Source organism: Idiotropiscis lumnitzeri, chromosome 8 (assembly GCF_059441095.1).
Source record: "Idiotropiscis lumnitzeri isolate Australia: NSW breed Sydney's pygmy pipehorse chromosome 8, RoL_Ilum_1.0, whole genome shotgun sequence".
Classification (NCBI taxonomy): Eukaryota; Metazoa; Chordata; class Actinopteri; order Syngnathiformes; family Syngnathidae; genus Idiotropiscis; species Idiotropiscis lumnitzeri.
This window is the reverse complement of record NC_142398.1, coordinates 5,797,595-5,811,096: the sequence shown is the minus strand read 5'-3', so window position 1 is coordinate 5,811,096 and position 13,502 is coordinate 5,797,595. Positions and strand designations below refer to the sequence as shown.

The 13,502-nt window shown below is 41.3% G+C and overlaps 1 protein-coding gene across 3 annotated transcripts in view; it reads right to left on the bottom strand.

Moving 5' to 3' along the window:
• Positions 1-13,502, bottom strand: part of LOC148331838 (voltage-dependent T-type calcium channel subunit alpha-1H-like) — an 88,817-nt gene that overhangs the window by 37,324 nt on the left and 37,991 nt on the right. For all 3 annotated transcript variants that reach the window (XM_088302168.1, XM_088302167.1, XM_088302169.1), the window contains 6 exons: positions 12,678-13,227; positions 6,981-7,345; positions 3,465-3,616; positions 3,167-3,352; positions 1,692-1,809; positions 183-338 (listed from right to left, as the gene is read on the bottom strand). In XM_088302168.1, the coding sequence (XP_088158294.1) occupies positions 183-338; positions 1,692-1,809; positions 3,167-3,352; positions 3,465-3,616; positions 6,981-7,345; positions 12,678-13,227 (1,527 nt within the window). The remainder of the gene's footprint in view (positions 1-182; positions 339-1,691; positions 1,810-3,166; positions 3,353-3,464; positions 3,617-6,980; positions 7,346-12,677; positions 13,228-13,502) is intronic.

Genomic DNA, 13,502 nt, shown 5'->3' with positions numbered 1-13,502 from the left:
CGCCGCCACGGCGAAAGCTGACGCCGCCATTGCCGCCGATGCAAACCATCAGTGCCTACGACCAAAATCAAAAGCACCAACTGCTGCCGCCGCCGAAAAACTACCACAGCCATAGCCAGCATCAAGTAGCCAGCGCCACGATCAACGGCATCACCATCACCGAAGTCGAAAAAAGCCCTTACTTCGGCCTGGAAGCCTTCAACCAAAATGGCCACCAGCAGGTTGAAGAGGACATAGTTGCCAAAGGTCATGAGAGCAACGAAGTAGAGGGCAGCCAGCGGCGTGGTGGACGCCATGCCGTTGTACAGGACGGCGTTCCAGTCCTCCTGCGTCAGGATCTGAGGAAAAGAGGGAGAGATATTGACTGTGGGCAGGAAACAAAACAATCTTCAAGAACTAACCCATTGTATGGAATGTTTTCCAAACTTCAAAGAGAACTGTCACCAACCCTAGCATAAGTGTTTTTGGAAAGATTGACGTCTTCATTGAACCTAATGTACGTGTTTAAAGAAGAATTTCCATTCAGCAGCTAGCAAGAAGCCTGTATCCCACTGAGGGGAGAACATTTGCAATTGTTGGAAAACTCAAATCAAAATAGCCATCTAATTAATCAACCTGACCAAGAGCGGTCATATTAGCCAACAACGGGGTTACACCGATCATTGAGGGCTTAAAAAAAAAAAAAAGAGAATAGACATGAAGCAACCCGCAGATTCTGTAAGACGACACTTGAACACCATGTGGAACTTTGTTCAACACTTGCAAATTGAGAGGCAAAGAGGTCATTATTTGTATTATTTATCTGCACACGGTTAATAAAACAAAAAGGGTCCATGCCGACCAAGAAGAATATTGAAATGTTTTCTGTCTTTAAGGACCTTTGCGATTCATACTTGACTTGGTGGACTTGACGACATTCCTGGTTAATGTAAACACAGAAATGATTTAGAGCCTGAAACAAAGCTAGCAAATGTGCTTTTGAAACATGGTGAAAAACTTGCAATACACAAAATGAATAATTGTGTAAACAGAAGACAATTTAGGGTTTCAATGAGCCTTAGACTTTTTAATCAAAGACTGTCTTGACAGATCCAAAATTATACAAAAAGTCCACCACTGGCCAAATGATGAGCTTTTGTGAAGTAAAAAATGAGACTAAGACAAACAAACCTAACATACTACTGTTTGTAAACATAAAAGACAACGTGAGTTTGTTTTGACATTTGAGTGTACTGGTGGAAAAAAACTGGGATGCTACAACATAATGTGAACATACCAAACGACTTTCTCCCCGCGCTGTAATAAGAAGCATATTAACGCAGAATTTAATATCTGTCTCTACGGGTTCAACAGCAATAACGCTCGTCGGCGTTAAACAAGCTCTTGCCGCGTGCGTTTTCGTGCACCGTCTTTGCTTTTTTTTTTTTCCTTGTTGCTTTGCTTTTTTTTGTTTGTGAGTGCATCATCTGGCTGCAGTGCCATTGGCTCACTTTCGGTCATTGCTGGGGTTGGGGAAAAAAACATTGCTGCAAGTGAGCCAGTTCTAGATTGGATTAAAAATAATCAAGATGAGTATCTGGGCTGCTGCCAATGACACCACAAGCTGCTTCGGTTTAAATGGCCTACTATTTCATTTCAAATTAAATAGCGGACACGACAACTGTGTGTGTGTGCGTGTGTGTGTGCCAAACCTGAAAGACGGTTACTGTGGCCCAAAGCAGTGAGTCAAAGTTCTTTCTGTCGGGTAGCGTGTCTCCACTGTCTTGTCGCAAACCAAATTTACATCCAAACAAATGCATTCCCAAGATACTGTGAATGAAAACAAGAAAGAATGGGTTATTTTGTCACATGACAACCTAAATGCATGGACGCAAGAGATGCTCAAAAAAGAAAATAATAAATAAAATATTTTTTTTTAAAAATCAATAGCACGCAGAATTTTTTATGAATTTCTGTTGCTGATGGGCATTTCGCTTAGCAACGTAGAATTTGGGAGACATCTATCGTGAACAGACCTTGTTTATAGTTATTTATCTCGCTCGTGCTTTTCTCGTGAATTGGTATTCCGTGTCCTTCCGAGGACCAAGTGATTTTCGTTCAGTTTTTGCTCCTTGCCTTTTGCAAGCGTTTTTTGTTCGGATCGTTATTTTCCTGGTGTGATTTCCACCAGCGTCATTTGTTGTACTTTGTCGGTCTTGCGCCTGATTTCATTTTTTGTAAAATAAATATTGTTGTGAAATTGATTTTCTGTGTCAGCGTTTTAACGGATCCTGATCTTTTCCAGTTTTTCTGGAAAAACTTAACACCAGAATTGGGTTTTTTTCCAAGCTGGTTTGACTTAGAAAGTTCAAATTTGGTGGTGATAACTACTGTATCACAAGCAGACCCACAAAAAGTCTCAAGAATCAATGTCAGAAAAGCCACAGAAAGTCACCCATTTTGGATTCAGGTGGCCATTTTGGCTCCAGAATGTGCTAAAAAAATCAAATAATACATGAAATATGGTAGGTATTTCGTTGAGTGGAACCACAAAAAAAGTCTCAAAAAGCCATGTTGGAAAAACGCATAGTCACATATTTTAGTTTGAACAGCCAGCTTTGTAGTACCTTATTGCAAAGTTAAATTCAACCCCCAAAGAGTTTTTTTAAACTACAGCAACATGGAATTTTGTAGCTATGTCTATCATGGGTAGACCCCCCAAAAAGGCTCAAGAAAGCCACAGGAAACCTTTTGGTGTGAAGTAGATCTTTGGATTGGAATCCAGATGTTTTTTGTTTTTTTAAATCAACCCCCGTTGGCGGTTTTACTAGGCAACCTACAATTTGGTAGTTATGCCAATCATGAGTAGATTCATAAAAAATGTCTCAAGCCATACCACCAAAAAGGCACAGAAAGTCTGCAACTTTAGGTTTGACGCAGCCTCTACGACTCAGTAGCCAATCCAAAATTTCTTGAAGAATTCCAACATTCAAAGCCACTTTCACTCAGCAACATGAAATTTGATAGGCACGTCTATCACAAGTAGATGCACAAAAAAGTCTCGAGAAGCTCCTCCCAGAAAATACATGGGAAGTCAGACATTTTGTCGGAAGGGTTTTGACATTGCATGGCCGGTGATCAGGAAAGTTGACCTCGCAATAAAACCAAAGATTCTTGACTCTCATACCTGAAGATGAAAATAAAGAGCATGAGCAGCATGCAGAAGGTGGCCACATTGTCCATGGTCTTCATGAGCACCACCAACTGCCTCCTCAGGGCTGGCAGGAAGCGCACCAGCTTCAGAACGCGCAGCAGACGGAAGGTACGCAGCACGGACAAACCTCCCTCTGCCTCGCCCACAATCTCCCACACACTGACACACATGCAGTCAAAACATAAAATATTCAGGGGAAAAAGAAAAAGAACATCTTCAAATGTGAAGGGAACATCAAAATCCCCTCTAAAATGTTGTAAGAACATTCCACCTGATGATGACGATGATGCTGTCGAAGCCGTTGTAAGGGTTCTTGATGTAGCCGAACAGACCAAGGGCCAGGACTTTCAGCAGCATCTCCAGACTGAAGAGACTCGTGAACACCATGTTGCTGATCTCCAAAACGTCCGTCAGCTCCTGCGGCTGCAGATAGGAGAGATTGAGCCTGCTAGCAGGTGCAGGAACACATCAATAAAAGGCTTGTTTTGAAGTGATCATGTTGCTAGGCAGAATTTGCAGTACAGAATCAAGAACTTGACAGTGCATGTGATCACAATTCATAATAAAACACTAAGAGCAACAAATTGTCAATTATCTTTAGTCACCCCCCTGAAAAATATTTGTAGGGCAAACATTTCTATTCATTATTATTCAATTGACTACAGAATAAATGGGAAAACTTCACAAGAAAACAGCTGACCGACACAGGAACAGATCAACAAAACTGAGATTCTTTTTCCAAAACCATTGCTTGGCAGATTTTATGGAAAGCAATTGCTTTTCAAAAGGAAGTCAGATGGACACAAGAACAACAATTAATGTTATTTAAAATCAAATCACATACACAAGCATATACACATATAGAAAAATTCCATCCATCCATTTTCTGTCCTGCTTCTCCTCACTATGGGTCGCGGGGGGTGCTGGAGCCTATCCGAGCTATCCTATAGCCTATAGCAAGCAGTAGGCGGGTTCACCCTGAACTGGTTGCCAGCCAATCACAGGACACACAAAGATAACCAACCATCTGCGCTCACACTCATACCGAGGGGCAATTTAGAGTGTCCAATCAACATGCCATGACGTGTTAATCAGTAGGCCATCGTTCCACCCTGGACTAACTAACTAACTAATTGTACCTAAATAACACCAAAAGAACCGACTGTATATTCACATCCTAAATTGAGGGCATGTGAAGGAATGCGGTTGCAAATTTAAGCAGAGGAATTAATTGAAGCTAACTTCAATTAATTTTATCTGGACAGAGTGACATTTGCATAATTTCAATTTGCACAACAGAAATAAATTTCACATTTTAAGTCTGACTTTAACCTCAATAAAACAAAGTTTATATTCAGTGTACTGTATAGAGTCCATGGAGAAGGAAACAATAGTAGCGTTAAACAATGCTACCGGAGGGAGACACTACATGGAATGAGGTGACATTTATTCATTAGACCGCACTTTTTGCATTTGTGTGTGGGTGTGTGTGGGTGCGTGCGTGCGTGCGATTGTGTGAGACATCTGGCAGTGGTGCCGATGTTCTCTGGAGAGGCCTCTGCGAACTCCGAGGTGTTACCGACTAAACAGGACACAGACAGCGAGGTCACGTGCGTTGAAACGAGGAAACGCATGTAGCACCGCATTTAGATTGTCAGAACAGGAAGCCGCATCGACACAAAAGATCTATTCATCCAAATTGCCTTCAAGTTCATTGAAGGGATAAAAACTGTTTACAAAAACCAATATTAGGTTCACTCTAGACTAATGCTGGACCAATCTTCTTTTAAAATGTGCACATATCAGACATATTTGTTCAATTAATCAGCTGATTAATCAATTGTCGATCGAATAATCAATTAGTGTTGTTTAAAGTTAACGAAAAAATGAATAAGTCAGATTCACTTAAGACTAAATTGTCTTTGATGTTACGAACTATAGCCCGATAGCCAAAATCAGTTTGAAAATTTGTTTTGATTTAATGGAATCGAATCGAACCGGAGCGACTCGTTCCACTTCAAAATGTATTTGACAACATCGATTATACATATATGGAAGGAGGTGTAAGAGGTGGTTACCAGGATGTGGAGGGTCCGGGACAGTTTTGGGCACCTTTGCATGTGTATCAAGTCATCTTTTTTTTTGTTTGCTTGTTTTTTTTTTAAATATATGTATATCCTATCTTTTACTGGAGAGATGTACACCCCTAAGCAATAATGTCGTTAACTAAAGTTCCATCCATCCGTATTAATCATGTAAAAAAAAACAAAAAAAAAAACTCAACCTCAAATTCAGGTGAGACCTCGTGGGCTTGTAACATTAAATGATTAACACGGAACCTTTTTTCAATCGTCTTTGACCTTTTTCATCCCATTCCTTAATAATACAGTCCAAGTGGTGTATATTTCCTTGCTGAGATGAAAACTCCGGAATGTGCCTTACTGTTGAGTAAATAGGCCAAAAAGGCAATCTTCCCTCAGCAAATCATGAAGCTTTCACCGACACCACTTTTACTGTCTCATCCTCACTCTCTCACTCACTCTTGTCCAAGGGTCACACTTTAATTAACACTTCTGGTCTTATGAGTTACGCGCATACACACACACGCACACACACACAGACAACCTCATGTGAGTCGTGCAGCAAGTGTTGATTGCAGTGTGCGTTTCATTGAATGCGGCATGCACGTCATCAGCGCATCCATTTTCGGCGTCATCACGGCGTGAATAAATCCAGCCAATCAATTGTAGAGATAGAAGGCGTGTGTCAATCATTTGCTCACAGGGGGTGCTGGCAAAGGTGACTACTGCAGTTTTTGGGCTGGTTATTTAACTACGGTTAGGTTAGTAACAAAAGTTGGGCTTATCATCACGTTGCGTTTGAAGAATGAAAGCCTACAAATGGACGGCTTCAACCACCACCGCAGACGTGATCATTCCAATCCCAAGACCAGGTAAACCGATCACCTGTATTGTCTCTTAACTGACTGCACATCCCCACCGACCCAAAAAAAAACACATCAAAGCTGTAACATTTCATTTTTGGGAATACTCAAATAATGAATAACCATGCTAACATTGTCGAAGCTGTGAGGATTTCTTTGGGCAGAATGAATTGAATCTACATTTAAAGCATAAAATTCAGAAACTATATCTTTTTGGGGAGGGGGGGGTAAACTACACAGTACAATCATGGCACAACTGTTTTAAAGATTAGGCTTTGCTTTTTCTTCTGCCCATTTTTAACCAGTAAAATACCACACTTTGGAGTCATAAAAGCGGTAAAACATCAGGGACATAAACTGAAAAGGATAAATGCTTCACTCTTTCTTGAGCCATTTTTGCAATACAGCACGCATTCAATCCTGGAATAATGCCGTTAACTCAAGATTTTGGTAAAAAATAATAAATAAAAAAATATAAAAAAATAAATAATAAAAAAGTACCACCTTAAAAATCTTATGAAACACGAAAGCTCAGGGACATTATCATACAAGTGTTAACACTTTGTATTCGCCTTGGGTGTTTTTTTGTTTTTTTTTATCCTACACAATGAAATTGCGGCATTCTGGGAAAACTACCAACTTTAGAAGTCATAAAAAAGTGAGATCTTTTGGAGTTTGTTTTAAAGGAAAAATACCACCTTTAAAAGTGGAACAAATCCTCATCAGATAGCATCAAAGGATTAACTCTTAATTCCTGTTTTTTTTTTTTTTTTATTGCTTTTTCATCCGATTTTTTTATTGCACCACACTCACACTCACATATGCACTCGCACACACACGTACCTGTTCATGATACTCTATTCCCATGGACAGCGTGTTGATTAGAATAGCAATCATGATGCCTCTGTTGAAGTATCTGCTTCCCACAATGAGCTCCAGTTTGCCCCTGAGTTCCACCCAGCATCGAGCGCCCGCCCGCCACAGGCGGCGTGCGGCATGCCCCTCGTCTAGGCGGGGGCCCGGGCTCTTGCAAGGCGGCTGCAGTGGTGGCGGGGGGCTGCCAACGGGGCCTCGCTGATGATGATGCTCGTCAGCGGCCTCGTTTTGGGGGTCGCACAGTTGGTTGTAGTAGCTGCAGTACGGACAGGCCGACGACTCCACGGGGACCTCGCCCGGCAACGGGAGCGCAGGGTGGGCCGAGCAAACGCCTGCACACAAACGCACAATAATCACTTTTGGTGAGTCAACAATACCTTTGATGTCCACAAAAACAAGTCCATTCCGCTGTCTTTGATGTTTTTGTTTTACAAAATAGGCCGGGTCATGAAATAAGTTTATCAGCTTCAATGAACACTCTTGTCTTTAATGTTTACAAAATATGTCCTGTCATTCGCCCCTGTTTTTTATTTATTTATTTATTTTATTTTCTTTCAATGTCTCAAAAGTCTTACCTCACGAACAGTTTCGGCTGTCACTTCAGACTTCCGTGTGATGGACGGAGCACAGTTTTGATCGGTTCGGGGAGCCTTAACTTGAAGGTTCCCCGACCCGATCGGCTGTTTTCAGACACATCACGGAAGTGTGACAGCTCTTGTTGAAACAAAAATCAATCCCAATTTAGAAAATGTGCTTTCCTAAATTTCAAAGACAATATAGTTTGTAACCAATCTTGCATTTCTTTGTAAAGGCTATTTGATGCCTTCAGTGAACCAAGTGTACAGTTTTTGAAAGCATTAAAGACAAATTTTAGTCTTAAGTGAACGTCACGTGAAAGTAAAAACCATTCAATCTCGATTGAGCCTGACGTACATGTATGTCATTTTGTAACCATATTAGGTCAGGGGTTTTTTTCCAAACTTACAAACTCGTCATCTCAAAATATGCATCAATTATCATGCCCAAGAATGTATATTTAAAAAATTAAGCTACAGCCGTCGCTTTCTGTAGGCGTAAAAAGCAGGCTTATAGGGGATGGAATAACTAGTTTTCACGAACAACTGGGCTGCTTTTGAAATATGTCAGCCTCCTTCTTGATTTCACTCTTTCAAGTTTACTGTGTGAAACGATAATGTGCCGACATATTGTGGTCGACAATGGAATTACACCCCAAATAAAAGAGGTAAAAAAAATATTAACTGGACAAAAAAAAACAATTGTGGGACCGCTAACCTGTGATGGAGTGGGGTTTCATATTTTTCTTTCTAATTAGAATTAGAATTAGAATTAGAAATCCCCTTATTGTCATTGTACTCAAGTGTGCAACGAGATTAGAGAGCTCCTCTCCACTCCTTTTCTTTCTAATGTCTTTTTTATTAATTTTCAAAACCACAATGACAAAAAATCCCAATCAATCACATATAATTATCAATTTTTGCTCTTTTAACAAAACAAACCCCCAAATCCCCGGACAGCGAACACACACACGCACGATAAATTTTACATATAATACTCATATAAAGTAAAGGCAAAATGCAGCACAATCCCAAGATGAGCCGTAGTTAATATACCATCCACTCATAATAAACAACAAAAGAAAAAAAAAAGAATAAATAAAATAAAAAACACTGACGGGTTTTCTACTCATAAACAGCCGTGGTAGGTTTCTCGAAGAAAGTCAGGAAGTGGCGCCATATTCTTCCAGCAAAAAAATATACATTCAGGTCATTGAAGGCTGTAAATTGCCCATCCAAAAACACATAAGGTCCGCGAAAACTATACATTGTCTTTAATAAATGGTAATTCATCCTCTAAATTGGCACGTCAGATTTTTACGCTAATATGCATGTCAGGTTCATTGCACACTCCAATTTGTTTGACTTTTACAAAAACGCATGCAGTCATTGTAGCCTCCAAAATATCTATTGGATGTTTACAAAAACATTCGCGTTTAAGGGTCATTGAAGGCTGAACACAAAACATGTACGCACGTTTTGCTTTTGACTAAATTGTCTTTGTGGGTTATGAAAATGTGTTGTGCTCATCTTTACAAAATGACTTAAAGCTAGGTTCACTCATGAGTCTAAATTGTCATTAATGCTTCTGAAAAACATGCATGAGTTCCAAGATGTTCACAAAACCACGTACGCTGATTAAAGATTCAAAATTGTCTAAATTTTTGTACGGTTACTAAAGACTGAAACCTTGTATACAATTAATGTGCACGTTTTGAATTTTTATGTTTGCTGGTAGAGCGTCTTCCGATCTCTGCCGTGTGCAACATCAAAAAAGTCAATAACATGGAAGCTGCTTTTGGGATTCTTTGTGCAGTGGGGGCGAGGGGGAGGGGGTTCTTTTATTAGACGTGTGAGTGTGCAGTAGATTTTGTGCACAATCATTAGCGAGCAGCTCGAGGCGAATGAAAGAAAAAGGAAACGCTGCTGTGACAAAAAAAAACATCTAAAAACCACAGAGTCATCTCGCACGAGCGCTTCTCCTGGCGCCTTCTTCAGCGTTGTGACCGCCGGGTGGCGTTTCCCTGAAGAGCGGCGACGCGCTCAATCCAATCAAGTCCCTCCGTCATGTGTAACTGTACATAAGCTGTACATGATGTGGAAATTTCCAGCCCGAGGGCGTCAATCGCAAGAAATGCCGACGCTTACACTGGGTTCACTGATCACTCCAAATTATCGTTGATGTTTCGGAAAAAAATGCAGTTAGTTAGCTTCATTAAAGATGCTGAATTGTCTTAGCAAAAACACCGTACGCTAGTTTCACTGATGACTTTCTAAATTGTGTTTTGATGATTTTACATCCACAACATTTCTTAGCTTCACTGAGGACTTCATCATCAACACTTCAAAATAAAAAACCTATATATCTTTGACAAAAACATGCATGTTAGCATCCCCAAAGAGCCTAAATTGCTTTAACAAGAAAAAAAAAAGGTCCAAAAATAGACAAGCTAGTTTCACTTCAGATGATAAATTATCTTTGATGTCTATGAAAAAAACACGAGCTAGTTTCACTGAAGAACCTCATTTGTTTTTGATGTTTAAAAACACATACACGGGATTTGTAAAAGACAAAGTTGATTTTATGGAAACACGTTGACTCGGTTTACCAAAGACTCTTCATTGTTGTAAGCTTGGGCCAATACGTACTAAACAGTCTTGGATGTTTACCAAAATAGTTCAGATTAGAACTAACAATAATAAGTATTGTTTTACATTGAAAGTTATTATATTAATAATCAGGTAGACTGGGTTTGACAAAGACTGTAAGTTGTCATATGCGTCAATGACTCTAAATCAGTTGTGTCAAATATACGGCCCATGGGCCGGATCAGGCCCGCAAGCGGGTTTAATCCAGCCCACGAGAGGGTTCGGTAAAGTATAAAAAACCAATAAGTATGGCCGCCCCAAAATTCGCCAAATGTCTGATGTTAGTTGCACGCAAGTAAGATACATCTCTAAACTAAATTCAATGGACTTTTAACATGAACTAAGATCTTTTAATATGTATAATAAAATTCAACGTGGCACTGATTCCGCAAGCCTTTCTTTAAAAACCTTATTCTTGATATTTAAAAGCAATGCTCAGATGAGTAGAGCAAGTTGAACACGAAATTAGCGTGGATGCCACTCTTTAAAACTTGACCTTAAGTCATGGTTTTATCGGGGGGGGGGGGAAACAGTCCGACATCAATGTGTTAGATACGAAACATTCAACTACTGGCAACACCAGCGAGGCTTGTAAATCACGATAATCTGTGTAATATGGACGGCAATTATTTTATGTTATAGACCATGATTTTACTGCTGCGGCCCACTCGGTCATAGATTTTCCTCCACGTGGCTCCTGAGATAAAATGAGTTTGACACCCCTGCTCTAAATGATCTTGAATGTTTACCAAAACAGACCCAAATAGGACTAACAATAATAAGGGTAGTATTACTTAACACCAAAAGTAATTCTACTAATCAAGATTTGTGTTGCTTATCCTGTCATGTATTATCTTTTGTTCCAGTATCCACTTGTGTAAATGAGCCCAAAAGTCAAATCCGCTTTGCGTAAGATGACTGTGTGCAACAATAATACCTCCAATAGGATTATGTCCCTCCTCAGATCCTGTAGTGCACTGTTTGCTGCCGACTACTTAGCTTTAAACCAATTAGGATGAGTGACAATGTAGTGTATACTCATTTGATATCATCTTCTATATGGGACACGAAATGAATATGAATAAGATCATCTTTTATTTACTACATTAGTAATGGAGATTGTAGTAAAACAGCAATCATTTTAATGTTTAGTACTTCAAATTATTTTATTACTAGGATATACCAGGACGATTTCAATGGCCTTTTCAAGTGCTGTTAATTAGTGGCCATTGTAGCATAAGCCACTAAAGTCGCATATTCTCCTTGAAGATGCGATGAAATAGAGATAAAAAAATAATGAAACTGTGTGTTTTGGCTCTGGGTGCATTCACTGTGTCAATACCCACCGTAAACCACCGACTCAACAAAATTGAAATGTGTCGTCGTGGTCAATGCATTCATGAGCACTGAAAAAAAAATGATCTTTATAAATAATGCCTAAATAGACAAACAAGCAGACTGTAAGGCCCAAAAGTGAAACGGAAAGCCTTTTGCTATCATGTGAAGCTGCACGTAAAGTGTAACAGCGTTCATGCACCCGATGTGTTTGACATCAAAACGGAACCTTGCATTTTCACATGTGGTGGGTCACTGCCCCACCCCGGCCTGAATGCAAGCAGACTGTAACAGCAAATAGTTCAACCCAAATGCTTCATTAGAATAAAACCAAAACGGAATAACTAAAGTAAAATTGAGTACAAACATTAAGTTTTCCCATTAGAAGCATCTGGAGGGTCGCTGCACCACTTGCCAAAAGTGCCGTATTAACAAGAAATTTTACTTCATAATACTGCCTTTACATGAAAAAAAAATTTAACCAAAAAAAAAGAAAAATCACGCTAACAATTAAATGAAATAAACTGGATGGATCTCGCTGTCGGCGGCACGGTGGCCGACTGGTTAGCACGATGGCCTCACAGTGAGAGACAGCGTCGGGCGTGGGTTCGATCCCAGCTCCGGCCATCCTGTGTGGAGTTTGCATATGTTCCCCCCGTGCTTGCGTGGGTTTCTTCCAGGTCCTTCGGTTTCCTCCCACATTCCAAAAACATGCATGGCAGGCCGATTGAACACTCTAAATTGCCCCTAGGTATGAGTGTGAGCGTGGATGGTTGTTCGTCTCTGTGTGCCCTGCAATTGGCTGGCAACCAGTTCAGGGTGTCCCCCGCCTACTGCTCGAAGATAGCTGGGATAGGCTCCAGCACCCCCCGCAACCCTGGTGAGGAGAAGCGGTACAGATGATGGATGGATGGATCTCACTGTCACACCTGCAAGCAACTCCAAATCCCAGTGAAATCCTCAATTTGAACCAATTTGAACACCAAAGCTGGACAACTTGCAGAAAATGACCTTGGGTTTTTGCATTGGGTCCATTTGGTGGGTCTGCTAACAAGCAACCCTCCTTTCCATGAAAACTAACCAACAAATTGTCAAGGCATCTCACCGTGTTGTAGCACAAGCTGCGGCAGCCTGTTGACGGTCTCCATGGTGACAACTCTCTTGTGATGCGTACTCTTTGCATCCAGGTGAGTGAGGAGTGGCGATATGACGGGGTAATTAAAGCCTCCGTTACTCAGGCGACGTTCCGCTACCGGCGGCAGTGACGGGGGCGGATGTCGCTGATGATACAGCTCATGAAGGTGGGACAGGTCACCCGTGACGTGACCGGAATGTCGGTGCGCCAGCCCGTTCATCTCGGCAACACCTCGGTCCAGACGGCGACGTATGGTGCAGGCGCAGTGCAGGCGGGCGGCGCCGCGGGTGAGCAGCCGGGAAAGACGGCGGCACGCCTTGCGGCCCAAGTGCGCCAGGTAGCGGATGATCTCCTCATAGCAGCTGCCCGGCTGGCTGTCGCTGGCCAGCGTGGATGCCGACTGGTGGAGTTGGCGGGCGCGCTGCTCCGATTTCATCAGGGCGTGCTCACGCTGCTTGGTCTCTGAGAACTGGGTGGCGATGACCACCAGGCATAGGTTGATCATGAAAAAGGAGCCCACCTGGGAGAGGGACAGATATAAAGTGGTGAGACATTTGTGTTTTTGTGCGTTTTCCGATTCTGATTCAACAAGATATATTCTTACTCGTGAAACAGTAAACTCTGTTCAGAAGGTATGAGCAGAAAGTAAAGGATGCGCATAGCCGACTGAACGTTATTCTGTGTGAATTACATCCCTCACCATCCTCTCATATGCCCATTAAAACGCAATGACTGGAAATACTGCATAAATATGTTGGGAGTGGCAGGCCGTGCATTTCACACATAGGTTTTCAG